Source organism: Equus quagga, chromosome 14 (assembly GCF_021613505.1).
Source record: "Equus quagga isolate Etosha38 chromosome 14, UCLA_HA_Equagga_1.0, whole genome shotgun sequence".
NCBI classification, from domain to species: domain Eukaryota; kingdom Metazoa; phylum Chordata; class Mammalia; order Perissodactyla; family Equidae; genus Equus; species Equus quagga.
Window position 1 is genome coordinate 70,933,370 of NC_060280.1, and position 17,030 is coordinate 70,950,399.

General features: G+C 35.6%; 1 protein-coding gene across 1 annotated transcript; it reads left to right on the forward strand.

Annotated features, from left to right (window-relative positions):
- The first annotated feature begins 3,503 nt into the window (after nt 1–3,503).
- On the forward strand, nt 3,504–5,792 carry LOC124225583 (olfactory receptor 8D4-like). Its single transcript, XM_046638252.1, has 2 exons — nt 3,504–3,527; nt 4,845–5,792. Exons 1-2 carry the CDS (start codon nt 3,504–3,506, stop codon nt 5,790–5,792), a joined length of 972 nt encoding a protein of 323 aa, XP_046494208.1.
- Nucleotides 5,793–17,030: the final 11,238 nt, after the last annotated feature.

Below are 17,030 nucleotides of genomic sequence, written 5' to 3' on the forward strand. Positions count from 1 at the left end.
TGTTAGTATCTTACAGGTATAAAAACATGTTCTAAAATCAACTCCTGATTGACCACACGAGCTCTAGAGTTTTTGATGTTTGCAGGTCCCTGAGCTACAGGAGTAGAGGGAAGAGGCCATGGGCATCCATCTGAGACTCCATTGTGCATTGCCCACTCACCTTATCTAAGTACCTTAGAGTCTAATCTGTGAATTAATCTGTGAAGTCACAAGCTTCTAAAATAGGAATTATAATACTATAAATATATTTATAGAGACCTTACAATGCACAAAATGTGTTCACACTTATTGTCTTATTGAATTTGCATAAGAATACTTTAAAGCGTTTATTATTTTTTGCAGGATAAAATGTGAAGCTCAGAGACAAATGTTTCACTGTATATCTTAGAGTTGGTATTGAAAGTAAATATTATGAATTTTAGTTCATTGCTTTTTCTGCCACTTCTGTGGTAATGCTTTCCTTTTTAAAAAAGAGGCAACCATGATATGACAATTAAGTCATATTTAGAAAAACATATTCTAGACCTGTGCTGTCCAATACTGTAGCCACTGGCCACATGTGAGTACTGAGTCTTTGAAGTGTGGCTAGTCTGATTTTAGATGTGCTGTAAACATAAAATACATATGAATTTTAAAGATTTGTACCAAAAAAAGAATGTAAAATACCTTATTAGAATTTTTAAATCATTACATGTTGAAATGATAATTACATATACCAAGTTATAATTACATAACACCAAGTTAAGCTATAATATGAAAAATTGACTCCAACTGTTTGCTTTTACTTTCTAAAAAATGGGCTTATAGGACATTTTATTTTATTTAAAAATTTTTTTAAATTGTAGTAACATTGGATTATAACATTATATAGCTTTCAGATGTGCATCATGATATATTTTGAATTCTGTGTAGATTACATCATGTTCACCACCCAAAAACTAATTATAGTCCATCCCCTCACATGTGAGCCTAGTCACCCCTTTTGCCCTACCCCCCTTCCCCTATGGTAACCACCAATCCAATATCCATTGCTATGTGTTTGTTTGTTGTTGTTGTTATCTTCTACTTATGAGTGAGATCATATGGTATTTGACTTTCTCCCTCTGACTAATTTCACTAAGCATAATACCCCCAAGGACCATCCATGTTGTCACAAATGGCCAGATTTCATCATTTCTTATGGCTGAGCAGTATTCCATAGTGTATAAATACCACATCTTCTTTATCCATTTGTCCCTTGATGGGCACCTAGGTTGCTTCCAAGCCTTGGCTATTGAGTACAATGCTGCAATGAACATAGAGGTGCAAGTATCTCTATGCCTTTGTGTTTTCAAGTTCTTTGGATAAACAGCCAGCAGTGGGGTAGCTGGATCATATGGTAGATCTATTCTTAATTTTCTGAGGATACTCCATACTGCCTTCCATAGTGGCTGCACCAGTTTGCACTCCCATCAGCAGTGTACAAGTGTTCCCTTCTCTCCACATCCTCTCCAACATTTTTTGTTTCCTGTCTTGTTAATTATAGCCATTCTGACTGGAGTGAGGCGATACCTCATTGTAGTTTTGATTTGCCTTTCCCTGATAGCTAATGATGTTGAGCATCTTTTCATATGCCTGTTGGCCATCCGTATATCTTCTTTGGAGAAATCTCTGTTCAGATCTTTTGCCCATTTTTTAATTGGGTTGTTGGTTTTATTGTTGTTGAGCTGTATGAGTTCTTTGTATATTTTGGATATTAACCCCTTATCTGATGTATGGTTTACAAATATCTTCTCCCAATTGTTAGGTTGTCTTTTCCTTTTGTTGATGGTTTCCTTTGCTGTGCAGAATCTTTTTAGTTTGACGTAGTCCCATTTATTCATTTTTCTTTTGTTTCCTTGCCTGGTCAGACATGGTACTTGAAAATATGCTGCAAAGCTGGAGGTATCACACTCCATGATTTAAAAATATACTACAAAGCCATAGTAACCAAAACAGCATGGTGCTGGTACAAAAACAGATACACAGATTAATGGAACAGAATTGAGAGCCCAGAAATAAACCCACACATTTATGGACAGCTAATATTCGACAAGGGAGCCAAGAGCATACAATGGGGAAAGGAAAGTTTCTTCAACAAATGGTGTTGGAAAAACTGGACAGCCACGTGCAAAAGAATGAAAGTAGACCGTTACCTTACACCATCACAAAAATCAACTCAAAATGGATTAAAGACTTGAATTAAGACCTGAAACCACGAAAATTCTAGAAGAAAACATAGGCAGTACACTCTTTGACATCGGTTTTAGCGGCATGTTTTCAAGTACCATGTCTGACCAGGCAAGGGAAACAATAGGACATTTTAAGTTACCCATGTATCTATATTATATTTCTATTGTGCAATTCAGATTTAGACTCCAGCACTGTAAAATACTTTCAATTACCATGGTTTTAATAGTACTGTGTGGTGCATTGAAATGTTTAAAAACACCTTTTAAAATGACAAATTGCTTTTGAATTCCAAAAATTATATGACTTGAATCAGGTGAGTCAGTGTAGTAGATTATTTTGGAAGGCAGTCAGACAGACAACATAAAAAAATTTAGCTCTAGCTTAGTGGTACTTAATGTTTAGTAAATGGCTAAGTAAAGTAGTTGCTGGTTAGAATTGCTCATTTATATGTGGACTAAGATGTAATTTGTTTAACAATTCTTCCTACAAACACAAAAGCACGATACAATGTGGTATTATAAACTATTGGACATATATATTACACTGTCATGGAACCTTTGAGTCTACATTATAGGTGGAAACATACAGAAATGTGAAATTGTACAGTTCTATCCTTCACCCAAAAAGGCCCTTCTTGAGAAGATGTTTTCAAAGATGGGCTTTGCATGCTCATGTAATGCTTTCTGGCACAGAGAAGAAGCAGAGAGAGGGGTTCAGAGGAGAAGACAAGAAGGAAGAAAGATGGTTTCAGCTTTAGGAGAGAATAAACTAAAATAGTGTCTCTGAAACTTAAATGTGCGTACCCGTCATGTGGGGATCTTGCTAAAATGTAGATCCTGATTTAATTGGTGTGGGTTAGGTTCTGAGATTGTGCATTTTAACAAATTCCCAGATGATGCTGGTGGTGGGTCTGTGGACTACACATTGAGTGGCAAGGTCATAAGGTATAGAAATGTTTGGGAAGTAGGAAGTATAGGAGAGAGAAACCTACCTGACTTGAATAGAGGGCAGAAGGGTGCAGAGCACTGAAACAGAACACGGAACACGGGCAGGATGGAAGATATTTCACTTTGATAGAGAGCCCAGCAGGAATTAGCTGAAATGACTGAAAATTGGATATGTGATGAGAGTGGTTATTCTGTTTGTGACACTCAGGAACATTTGAAGGCATGCATGAAAAGAGATTAAAAGTAAAAAACTGAGAATATGACTCTTCTTGAACATTCCTTTGCTATTTGCCTCTGTGTAGTTTCTGTGACTAGACTATACTTGTGCATCGTAATTGGTGAGGGATGAAGGGAAAGGAAGACTCCAAGGTATTTCAGCCACACGGTAAGGGCAATTGGACCATCTCTCTTTTGCACATGACACCCCTATCTCCATCTCCCAGGATGAGAGAAGAGCAGATACAAAAGTCACGTGTTCTCTAGAATTGGAAACCTGCTCAGAGAACATAAGGCTCTGTTGAGCAGCCCAACAATAAAAGAAAAATGGTGATATTTTTCAGAGATAAGGCCTTGGTTGACCCCAGAAGAGGCAACTCCAAATTGTGTCATCTTTGCTCCTTCCTAGAGGAATTCTGGGTGGAAGACAGGAAGCACTGCATGGGAGTCTCTTATGGAAACACCAATATCTGCGTTGTTTGCATTGCCAAAAGTGGCAGCACTAGCAGTAGTGCATTAAGTTGTGCTCAATGGCCTTGATGGGATAGGTAGGCTTAGCCCAGAGGACAGCCAGAGATTCAGAAGGCAGAAACAGTTTTGGGAGGTCTCTTTACTGAAGTGTAAGAAGAATAAGCTTCCCACTTGGGAATCAACTTATAATTAGATTAAAATAAAACAAACACACAAACGCAAACACAATTTCCTAAAACATGTTCTGAGCCAAATATTGCTACAATATGCATTTTTAAGTTTGTATGTTATGTAGTCCTCTAGGATATCCTGAAATATCCTTCAGTTAAGAAATCTGTTTAACTTTGTGTAACTCTGCCTGTCTGAAGTCATGTGATTCTGGGCTACTTATTTCATGTAACACCTTGGAACGAGTCCCTAGAATTTATAATATTCTCCTGAACATCCTGGAAAACCTTAAAGTGGAAATCACAATTGACCTTAACAATAGACATCTGCTCTGTAGGAATTCCTGGAGGCAGAACCAGCCCTAGGCAAATGTGTCATTAACAAAAGTATTTTCTCAGCATGTAGTCACTTCTTCTTTTTTAAATTTTTATTGAAGTAACATTGATTTTTAACATTATGTAAATTTCAGGTGTACCTCTTCAACTGATTTGCCTCAGAAAACCTCCCCTTTGGTCTTTAGCATTAGATCTATCTCTTACTCTGTAGTTAAATGCTGCATATTTTCCTGAAAGAATTTGAGACACTGGCAGGGATGGGAAAGTGTATTTATGGTTCCTATAGATTATGGATGTTTCTTACTCTGTTTTGTCTGCGTGCTGACTTTTGGTGGGCCAAAGTCCCTGCATATCAATGGAGGCACAGGCTTAGTGACAAGGGGATAAGATAACCTGGGATCATGTTTTCACAGGTAGAAATACCTGGGCTGTGGGGAATTGGAGACAAGCTGGGATTCTCCCTGTCTGATTTGATTCTTTTCTCTCATCTCTACAGATTTCTCAGAGGAGAACGGCTATAAGAAATCACTCCAGAGTGACCGAGTTTCTTCTTTCAGGATTAACTGACCAACCAGAGCTTCAGCTGCCCCTTTTCTGCCTCTTCTTAGGCATTTATATAGTTACCATGGTGGGAAATCTTGGCATGATCTCCATAATTGGGTTGAGTTCTCAACTTCACACCCCAATGTACTATTTCCTCAGTAGTTTGTCTTTTTTAGATTTCTGCTATTCTTCTGTCATTACCCCCAAAATGTTGGCAGGGTTTTCTTGCAGAGATAAACCTATTTCCTATTCCGGATGCATGACTCAGCTGTTTTTTTTCTGTATTTTTGTCATTTCTGAGTGCTACATGTTGGCAGCAATGGCCTATGATCGCTATGCGGCCATCTGTAGCCCCCTGCTCTACAACGTCATCATGTCCCCTAGAGTCTGTTCCCTGCTGGTGGCTGCTGTCTTCTCAGTAGGTGTTACTGATGCTGTGATTTATGGAGGTTGTATATTAAGATTGACTTTCTGTGGACCAAATGTCATTAAACATTACTTCTGTGACATTGTCCCTCTTATTAAACTCTCTTGTTCCAGCACTTATATTGATGAGATCTTGATTTTTGTCATTGGTGGATTTAACATGGTAGCCACCAGCTTGACAATCATCATTTCATATGCTTTTGTCCTGTCCAGCATCCTCCGCATCCATTCTAAGGAAGGCAGGTCCAAAGCCTTCAGCACCTGCAGCTCCCACTTGACAGTTGTTTTTATATTTTATGGGTCTCTCATGTTCACATATCTAAAACCTGCTTCCAGCAGTTCCCTCACCCAGGAGAAAGTGTCCTCAGTATTTTACACCACCGTGATTCCCATGTTGAATCCCCTGATATACAGCCTGAGGAACAAGGAAGTGAAAAATGCACTGATGAAACTCTTAAGAAGAAAAACATCATAATGAATAAACTATTTATTTATGTTTCCAGAATCATATGTCTGTCTGTCTGTCTGTATGTATGTGTTTACGCACTGAGTCTTTAAAGATAATTTGAAGTGAGGTGAAATTAGATATACATGATTAGGAATATATATATCTGAAATTGTATATATTCAGATTACTAAATATATTCACACATAATAAGATTAATAAAATGTAAGACAACTTTGAAAGTGAGAAGCAGCTAATATAATAAATTTAAACATTTATATCATTGCCTGTATTGAACATCAATTTTTACCTTTACTTTCTTGAATCTAAGCCAAAAAAGAAAACAAAATCATGGTGGACTGTATAGCCATAACAGAAAAAAAACCACACTAAATTCTTTGGTGAGACAGTCTTTCTTCTTCTTTATCTCACTCAAAAAGAGATGTCTCTTATGGATATTTACATAAAAAATATTGAGTAGAGTGATGAAATCATGACAACAATTTTACAATAATATGGAAGAATTTTTCTTTCTTGTTTCTTGTAAAGGGCTTAGGACCAATGTTCTATCAAAGTGGAATTCAGTGAAGAAGATGAATTCAGCACTGGGTTTAGCTAATATGATTTCAGTATTTGGCATCTGGTCATCTGAGGATAAGATAGCACATCTAAATGAAAAGATGATATTTATAAGTCTTACCTAAATATAATTTTTTTCAGCTTGATCAGTATAGGTGCAGTATTTTACAACTTTCTGTTTATTTATTTTTTGAGTGGTAGTTTCTCTCTAGGCTGTAAATTAGGTGTCTTTAATTTCTTCCTTATAATATATTTTGAATTAAACACAATCAAAACGTTTATGTTTTTCAATAATAAACTCTTACACAATCAACCAACATGCACTGTGTGGAGAATGCAATGTGCTGATTAATTCATTTATTCAGCATAAGTTTATGATGGACACTATATGCCAGAACACTTTTAAGTGCTGGAATATTGTGGGGAATATGATAGACAAGGTCTTTACTTAATTTTGGTGGGTGGTGAGTGGCAGATAATACAGAAGTAATTCCTTAAACACACATGATAATTACAGATAGAGGTAAATGCTTTGAAAAAAATGAGGCATGTAAAGGTTAATGGGATAAGAACAATTCTCAATAGATCTCCTTGAGGAAGAGAAATTTGAATGAAACCTAAAAGAAGAGAAGAACACAGATATGCAAAAACAGAAGGGCACAAGCAAATACAAAGTACCAAGGCTGAAACAAACCTGGCCATACTCAAGAAACAAAGAAGGCAGTATGTCTGAAGAATAGTGAAGGATGGGAAGGAGGTACCAAAGGAGGTTAGATAAGTGAGCAAATGCCGGGTCACGTAAGGAGTTGGAATCTTATTCTCAGTACAAAGAGAAGCCATTGGCATGTTTGTAAGCACAGTGATGTAATCTGTTATACGTTTAAAAATATCTTCTAGTTTTTGATAAGAAAAGACATAGAGTGTGTGTGTGTGTGTGTGTGTGTGTTTGTGTGTATGTTTAGGGGGAAGTTTTGATAGGGAAAGGAGGGACTATTGGCCAGAGTGGACACTCGGAAAACACTTTGGGTCCATTACAGTTATCTTGGTAAGAGCAGATGTTATTTTAATTACAGTAATGGCAGTAGAGATGGAAAAAAAATGGATGGATTCAGTCACAATTCTGATTTTAAATTAATAAGGTTTGCTGTTGAATTCAAAGATTGACGCCTGGGAATGATAAATACTGTAAAATTAAAATAGAACTTAGGAAAACATAACTAATAAAATGCACCAAGATCAGTCAAAAGAAAATAACAGAAACAGATTATAAAATCCTAAATAGTTGCAATGTTTGGGCTTCATAACTGAGTTTCAAAGTAGCCAAAAGAAAGATATTTTTTTGGTATTAGAGTTGGTTATACAATTCTCATTACTGGAAAAAAGGAAGCATTCCAATTATTCTTGGCTATCAAAGTTTTCTTATAAAGTTGTAAAAAATCACCTCCAATTTCTTCCCCCTCCCTCAAAGAAACAAAAATAATTTACATAGAATTTATATATGCGTTACTAAAAGATGTTGGTAGGTAGAGCTTTTGAAAGAAGGAAAGTTGTATTTTTATATAAAGTATTTTTACCTCTTTGCAGTGTTTCTGCCTCATGGAATGCCTCTCCCATGCTACTGACAAGTTAGTTGAGCTTGGAATATTTTTCTAGTTAAAAGAAGATATTCCTCACCCACGTTTAGAAAGTCAGTTGAGAAAAATAAGAAAGAGGAGGTAAGAAAACAGGCTGAGCCAGGGATATATATGCCAGGGATATCTATCCACAATATACACTGGTTAAAGAAGAAAAATCATATAATAATCTTAACTGATGCAGAAAAAGCATTTGTCCAAACCCAACAACCATTCATGTTTATCAGCAAACTTGAGATAGAGGGGAAATGCTTAGTCGAAATTTAGGTATACATTTAAGTACAGTTGCTTCATGCTAAAAATTACAGAATGTTGATGAAAAAAGTCAAAGAAGATCTAAATAAATGAGGAGTCATATCATACTTATGGATTGGATGACTCAATAGTAAAGATATTAATTCTCCCAAAATAGGTTTTTTTTTTTTTAAAGATTTTATTTTTTCCTTTTTCTCCCCAAAGCCCCCCGGTACATAGTTGTGTATTCTTCGTTGTGGGTTCTTCTAGTTGTGGCATGTGGGACGCTGCTTCAGCGTGGTCTGACGAGCAGTGCCATGTCCGCGCCCAGGATTCGAACCAACGAAACACTGGGCCGCCTGCAGCGGAGCGCGCGAACTTAACCACTCGGCCACGGGGCCAGCCCCCAAAATAGCTTTAATAGAATTCCCATAAAAGCTCAGCAAAGTTCTTTTTTGTAGACATTGATTTGGTTTTTCTAAAATTAATTTGGACAAGCACAAATGCTAGAATAGGCAAAACAATTTTATAAAAGAGGAATAAAATGAAAGGAATCTCTACACATTATTGAGTCCACTGTATAGCTATAGTGTAATCAAGACAATGTATTATTAAGAAAGGGAAGGCAAACAGATACATAAAACAAAGTAAAAAACTCAGAAATAGATCCACACAAATAAGGCCAACTGTTTTTTTGACAAAAGTGCAAAATCAATCACAGAGGATAGACTTTTCAACAAATGGTGCTGAAGCAAATGGACAGCCATAATCAAAAAAAAAAAACAAAAAAAAAAACAAAAAAAGAGAACCTTAACCTAATCTTCACTCCTGAAAAGTTAACTCAAAAGACAAGCTATGGAGTGAGAGAAAATACTTTCAAATCACACATAAGAAAAATAACTAGTATTTAGAATATACAAACAACTTTCAAAATTTAACAGTAAGCTTGGGGCTGGCCTGGTGGCATAATGGTTAAGGTTGTGCGCTCTGCTTCAGGGGCCCAGGGTTCGCAGGTTTGGATCCTGGGCATGAACCTTATACACTGCTCATCAAGTCTGGCTGAGGCAGCATCCCGCATTCAAAAGACAGAGGGAGATTGGCACAGATGTTAGCTCAGGGACAATCTTCCTCACCAAAAAAAAAAAAAAAAAAAAAAACCAAACTAGTAAACGAACAAATAATCCAGTCAGCAAATGGGCAAAATACATGAACACACATTACCATAAAGAAAGTATTCAAATAGCAAATAAGCCATGAAACAATGTTAAACATCATTAGTCATTAGGGATATGCAAATTAAAACTCAGAGGCGATAGCACTACATACCTATCAGGAAGACAAAAAAAAATAATAATAATAATGACAACACCAAATACTGGCAAGGATGCGAAAACTGGGTAACAGATTGCTGGTGGAAATGGAAAATTTTATAGCCACTCTGGAAAGAAGTTGGGCAATTTCTTATAAAATCATGTGGCCACCATAAGACCCAGGAATTCCATTTGTGGGTGTTTAGCCTAGAGAAATGAACTTATATTTACACAAAAATCTGTATGCAAAGGTTAATAGCAGCTTTATTTGTAATGGCCCCAAACTGGAAGCAACGTAGATCTTTAGTGGGTGAATGGTCAAGCAATCTGTGGAACACTCATACTGTGAAATAGTATTCAGCAATAAAAAGGAATCAACTATTGATACATAAAACAAGTTTCTAGAAAATTATGCTGAGAGGAAAAGCTACTCTTAAAAGCTTACACTCTGTTACTCCATTTATATAACATTATTGAAATGGCACACATAATAATGGAAAACAAATTAGTAGTTGCTAGGGATCATGGATGGGGGAGAAAAGGGTGGTAGGTGTGACAATGAAAGGACAACATAAGGGATCCTTGTGGGGTTGGGACTGCTCTGCATCTTGAAAGAATCAATAATAATACCTTGGCGGTGATATTTTATATAGTTTATTAAGATGTTATCATGCTGGAAAACTTGATAAATGATACATGTAATCCCCTGTATCATTCTTGCAACTGTATATGGATCTACAACTGTTTTAAATTTAAAAGTATAATTAAACTAAGATTGTGGTTGCTTAAAATTCTAATCAAAATGTAATAAATAATATGCTTCAGAAAAAATGTTTATAATTAAGGATATTCTGGTTAGTTGAGGTAATGCAAGCCACACAAATCTAAAACTCCCATCATTTCCTCCAGAAAACCAATGAAACATGACAAGAAGACCAAACAAAGCCATACAAAGCCATAGAACTATAATAAGATTTAGAATATTCAAAGTACATTTAAGCAAAGACATATACACCAGATTTGAGATTGCTATATCCTGTGCTTCTGTCACATGCCTTTGCAGAGAGCAGGAGCAGTTAGGAAAACGTTGCATGAAAGAGTAGAGATGAGCACTAGAAGCAGGACTAAAATTGATCTAGAACAACCAGAAAACGAAAGTCCACTTTATCTGTGAAATGCTAAAAATGCGTACCTGTAGGTTAGAGCACCGATGATAGTGAAGGAGTTTAACAGTGTGTGGGGGATGTGAGGAGGCAGTCTTGGGAAAGCAATACTCTGGAGAGAGCAGCTGTTAAAGGAACAGAAACTCTAGGGTGAATGGAAATACAAAGTAGGAGATAATTTATGATTCTATAAGCCAAAAAATGGAAGATCATAATCTTTCCATGTCCTCTTCTACCTTTCCTCCTGCCCCAAAGCCAGCCAGTGAAGAACTGTGCTTTGATACACTGACAGAAGAGGATTCTTTTGAACTAAGAAACTTGTTCAAACCCCAGATCACCAGACCTGTTTATGGTAATGCACAGGCACCAACCATTTTTATCTATGTAACAACTACTAAACAAGAAAGCAGAAAATGAGTCCAGACAATTTATATAGTAATAAGTCCCTCCCCCGTTCCAAAATCCAATGGCAAAGCAGAGAAAAACTGCAATGCAACACTTCAAATTAAGCTAAATTTCCTCAAACAAGGGTCTGGGTATAGGAGAAACTACCTTAAATCAGAAATTCCATATTAAACATAGAAATGGATTTAAAAAAACTAAAATGAGAAGAAAACTCAGGAAAGAAATAAAAGAGATGACAAAATTGTATCAGAAATGAAGACTAAATAAAGGTGGTCAAGGAAGAATAGATTCAAATAAAAGTGTAATAATGGGATTGAAGAGGAGCAGGAAATCAACTAAGAGAATGAAAATTAGATAAATAAATATCTAGAAAGGGCCAGTGAGAAAGTGGTTGGAATGAAAGACAGGTGAAGGATATCCAACATCCATATAATTGCAGCCATTGAAAAAGATATACAAAACAATGGCCAGAACTAATATTTAAAGACATAATCTCAAAAAAATCTTTCCAAAACTAAAAGAAGACCTATATTTATGTATTGAAAGGGCTCAATGCTTATCGGGGAAGATTAACTTTCAATGATTCTCTTCCAGTAATATCTTGATACAGTTATAAGATTTTAAATATAAAGAAAAATCCTAGGTTCCTTAAGGCAAAGGAGAGAAATAACCTAAAAAGGAAAGAGAATTAGGCTGACATGAGACTTCTCAAAAACAACTTATACATCAAGACATGAAGTAGCATTTCAAGAGACTAATAAAAAAGTTGAAATGATGATTCTATATTCAACTAAGCATTCCTTCAAATATCAATGCTATTGAAAAACAGTTTTAAGCATGTAAAGAGTTCAAGGAATCCTATATCTATGAACTCTTCTTGAGGAATATACTAGATGATGAACATCACCCAACTGAGTGATCACTGTAGAAACTTTATTATAAATACTGATGGTAAGTCTTTAATATATTTTATTGTAGACATAGGAAAAAAATAAAGTTTAGGATGATGATAAAACAATAATTTGTAATATGAATATAACATATGTTATGTGTTTGTTCTGAAAAATCAGAAACAATACCCTAAAACAGAGGAGAAAACGAGAAAGGGGAAGAGGAATGTTGAATAAGCTCATTAATTGTTGTGTAGGCAATAGGCGATATTTAAGGAGTACCATTAAAAATTCACCATACTTCAAAATTAAAGAAGAAACAAAGGAATAAGTACTTTAAAACAGTATAAGCAGAAAAAAAAATACAGGAGGGGAAACTTGCCTCACCAAATATCAAAACATAGCTAAGCGTCTGTATTTAAAAAGTGTGGTACTGGGGCCGGCCCAGTGGCTCAGTGGTTAAGTTCGCATGTTCCGCTTCTCAGGGCCCTGGGGTTTGCCGGTTTGGATCCCGGGTGTGGACATGGCACCACTTGGCAAAAGCCATGCTGTGGTAGGCGGCCCACGTATAAAAAAGTAGAGTAAGATGGGCATGGATGTTAGCTCAAGGCCAGTCTTCCTCAGCAAAAAAGAGGAGGATTGGCAGTAGTTAGTTCAGGGCTAATCTTCCTCAAAAAAAAAAAAAGTGTGGTACTGACTTGAACAAGAAATCAGACTAGTGGAATAGAGTAGAAAGTCTAGAAATAGGCCAAATTACATATAAAGATTAATTTATGATAAAGATAGAATTTTAAATCGGTGGAGGAAAGATGGAATTTTTAATTGTATTGGGACAACTAGGTTTGCATTTGGAAAAAAATAAAATTAGATCTAAAATTAGACCTCACAATATATATAAGGATATTTAAACATAAGAAATAAAATGTGCAAGCATCAGAAGAAAACAGGTGATTTTTCTTTAAAATGAATTTATGGAATTTTTTAAAACTATGATTCAAAGTTTAGATACAACAAAAGAGTAGACTGATAACATGGCTCTCTAAAAATAAAAAGCACTTTTGCATTGGAAAAACACCATAAACAAAACATAAAATATTTATAACATATATCATAGAAAAAGTGATAATATCCCTGAGTTATAAAGAACTCTTAAAATTCAAGAAAAACGTTCGAAAACATGGTAGAGAAATGGACAAACAATTCACAAAGAAAAGATAGGCAAAAATGGTTCTTGATGTTCAATCTCACTAATGATAGCGGAAATGAATATTAAAACTACAATGAAATACCATTTCTCATATATAATATTGGAAAAAATCAAAACATATAACCACACAGTCTATGGTGAGGTTGTAAGGAAGCAGACTTTCTAATATATTGCTATTGGGAATGCAAATTAGTATAATCCTGTGGAGAGAAGATTGGTAATATCTAACAAAATTACCTATGCATTTACTTTTTGACCCAGTGATCCCAGTTTAAGGAATTTACCCTGAAGATGCACTCCAATAATGTGAAATTATATGAGATTATTCATTACAGCATTATTTGCAATTGCAAATATTGGAAATAATATAAATGTGAATACATGGGAAAGTAGTTGAATAAACTATGGTAATCCCACACAATGGAGTACCATATAGCTGTAAAAAAGAACAAAGGAAATCCTAACTGATGTGGAATTGCTATTCATTGGGTTCCTTGTAATAAACTTTATTTTTAATTTTTTAACTTTTTATTGAGATTATGATAGTTTACAACCTTGTGGAATTTCAGGTGTACATTATTGTTTGTTGGTCATGTTGTAGGTGCACCACTTCACCCTTTGTGCCCACCCCCAAACCCCCTTTCCCCTGATAACCACTAATCTGTTCTCTTTGTCTACATGTTTAACTTCCACATATGATTGGAGTCATACAGAGATTGTCTTTCTGTATCTGGCTTATTTCACTTAACATGATACCCTCCAGGTCCACCCACGTTGTTGTGAATGGGACAATTTTATCCTTTTTTATGGCTGAGTAGTGTTCCATTGTATATATATACACCATATCTTCTTTATCCAACCATCAGTTGATGGGAACTTAGGCTGCTTTCCCATCTTAGATATTACAAATAATGCTTCAATGAACATAGGGGTGCATGGTTCCTTTGGAATTTCTGATTTCAAGTTCTTTGGATAGATACCCTGTAGTAGGATGGCTGGATCATATGGTATTTCTATTTTTAATTTTTTGAGAAATTTCCGTACGGTTTTCCATAGTGGCTGCACCAGTTTGCATTCCCACCAGCAGTGTATGAGGGTTCCTTTTTCTCCAAAACCTCTCCAACATTTGTTACTTTTTGCTTTGGTTATTTTTGCCATTCTAACGGGTATAAGGTGCTATCTTAGTGTAGTTTTGGTTTGCATTTCCCTGATGATCAGTGATGATGAATATCTTTTCATGTGCCTATTGGCCATCTGTATACCTTCTTTGGAGAAATGTCTGTTCATGTCCCCTGCCCGTTTTTTTTTTTATCAGGTTGTTAGATTTTTCGTTGTTGAGTTGTGTGAGTTCTTTATATATTATGGAGATTAACCCTTTGTCTGATATACGATTTGCAAATATTTTTTCCCAATTGGTGTGTTGTTTTTTTCTTTCAGTCTTGTTTTCCCTTGCCTTGAAGAAGCTCTCTAGCCTGATGAAGTCCCATTTGTTTATTCTTTCTATTGTTTCCCTTGTCTGAGAAGAAATGGTGTCTGAAAAGATCCTTTTAAGACTGATGTCAAAGAGCGTACTGCCTATATTTTCTTCCAGAAGCCTTATAGTTTCAGGTCTTACCTTTAGGTCTTTGATCCATTTTGAGTTTATTTTTGTGAATGGTGTAAAACAATGGTCAATTTTCATTCTTTTACATGTGGCTGTCCGGTTTTCCCAAAAGTATTTGTTGAAGAGACTTTCTTTTCTCCCTTGTATGTTGTCAGCTCCTTTGTCAAAGATTAGCTATCCATAAATGTGTGATTTTATTTCTGGGCTTTCAATTCTGTTCCGTTGATCTGTGTGCCTGTTTTTGTACCAGTACCATGCTGTTTTGTTTACTGTATCTTTGTAGTATGTTTTGAAGTGAGGGATTGTGATGCCTCCAGCTTTGTTCTTTTTTCTCAGGATTGCTTTAGCAATTCAGGATCTTCTGTTGCCCCATATGAATTTTAGGATTCTTTGTTTTATTTCTGTAAAGAATGTCATTGGGATTTTGATTGAGATTGCATTGAATCTATAGATTGCTTTAAGTAGTATGGACATTTTAACTATGTTAATTCTTGCAATCCACGTACATGGAATGTCTTTCCATCTCTTTATGTCATCATCAATTTCTTTCAGGAAGGTCTTGTAGTTTTCACTGTATAGGTCTTTCACTTCCTTGGTTAAATTTACCCCAAGGTATTTTATTCTTTTTGTAGCAGTTGTGAATGGGTTTGTGTTCTTGAGTTCTCTTTCTGTTAGTTCGTTATTAGAGTATAGAAATGCTACTGATTTATGTAAATTGATTTTATACCCTCCAACTTTGCTATAGTTGTTGGTTATTTCTGATAGTTTTCCAATGGATTCTTTGGGGTTATCTGTATATAAGATCATGTCGTCTGCAAACAGTGAGAGTTTCACTTCTTTATTGCCTATTTGGATCCCTTTTCTTGTTTTCCTTGCCTAATTTCTCTGGTCCAAATCTCCAATACTATGTTGAATAAGAGTAGTCCCACCCTTGTCTTGTTCCTATTCTCAGATGGATGGCTTTCAATTTTTGCCCATTGAGTATGATGTTGTCTGTGGCTTTGTCATATATGGCCTTTATTATGTTGAGGTACTTTCCCTTTATACCAATTTTATTGAGAGTGTTTATCATAAATGGATGTTGAATCTTGTTGAATGCTTTCTTTGCTTCTATTGAGATGATCATGTGTTTTTTGTTTCTCATTTTGTTAATGTGGTGTATCACGTTGATTGACTTGCTGATGTTGAACCATCCCTGTGTCCCTGGTATAAATCCCACTTGATCATCATGTGTGATCTTTTCAATGTATTGCTGTATTTGGTTTGCCAAAATTTTGTTGAGGATTTTTCCATCTATGTTTATCAGTTATATTGGCCTGTAGTTTTCCTTCTTTGTGTTGTCCTTATCTGGTTTTGGGATCAGGGTGATGTTGGCTTCATAGAATGTGTTAGGAAGTGCTCCATCTTCCTTGATATTCTGGAATAGTTTTAGAAGGATAGGTATTAAATCTTTTTTGAATGTTTGGTAGAATTCTCCAGAGAAGCCATCCGGCCCTGGACTTTTATTTTGGGGGAGGTTTTTGATTACTGTTTCAATTTCTTTACTTGTGATTCACTTATTCAGATTCTCTATTTCCTCCTGATACAGTTTGTGGAGGTTGTAAGTGTCTAACCATTTCTTCTAGGTTGCCTAATTTCATAGTATTCTCTTATAATCTTTTGTATTTCTGTGGTATCCATTGTGATTTCTCCTCTTTCATTTCTAATTTTATCTATTTGAGTCTTCTCTCTTTTTTTCTTAGTGAGCCTAGCTAAGAGTTTGTCAATGTTGTTAATTTTCTCAAAGAACCAGCTGTTTGTTTCATTGATCCTTTCTACTGTCTTTTTTTGTTTCAATATCATTTATTTCTGCTCTAATTTTTATTATTTCCCTCCTTCTACTGACTTTGGGCTTTGTCTTTCTGTTCTAATTCTGTTAAGTGTAGTTTGATATTGCTTACCTGAGATTTTTCTTTTTTATTGAGGTGAGCCTGTATCACGATGAATTTCCCTGTTAGGACTGCTTTTGCTGCATCCCAAATGAGTTGTTATGGTGTGTTTTCATTTTCATTTGTCTCCAGATAATATTTGATTTCTCCTTTAATTTCTTCAATGACCCACTGGTTGTTCAGTAGCATATTGTTTAATCTCCACATTTTTTCCCCTTTTCCAGCTTTTTTCTTGTAGTTGATTTCTAGTTTCATAGCATTATGGTTGGAAAAGATGCTTGGCATTATTTCATCCTCTTGAATTTGTTGATGCTT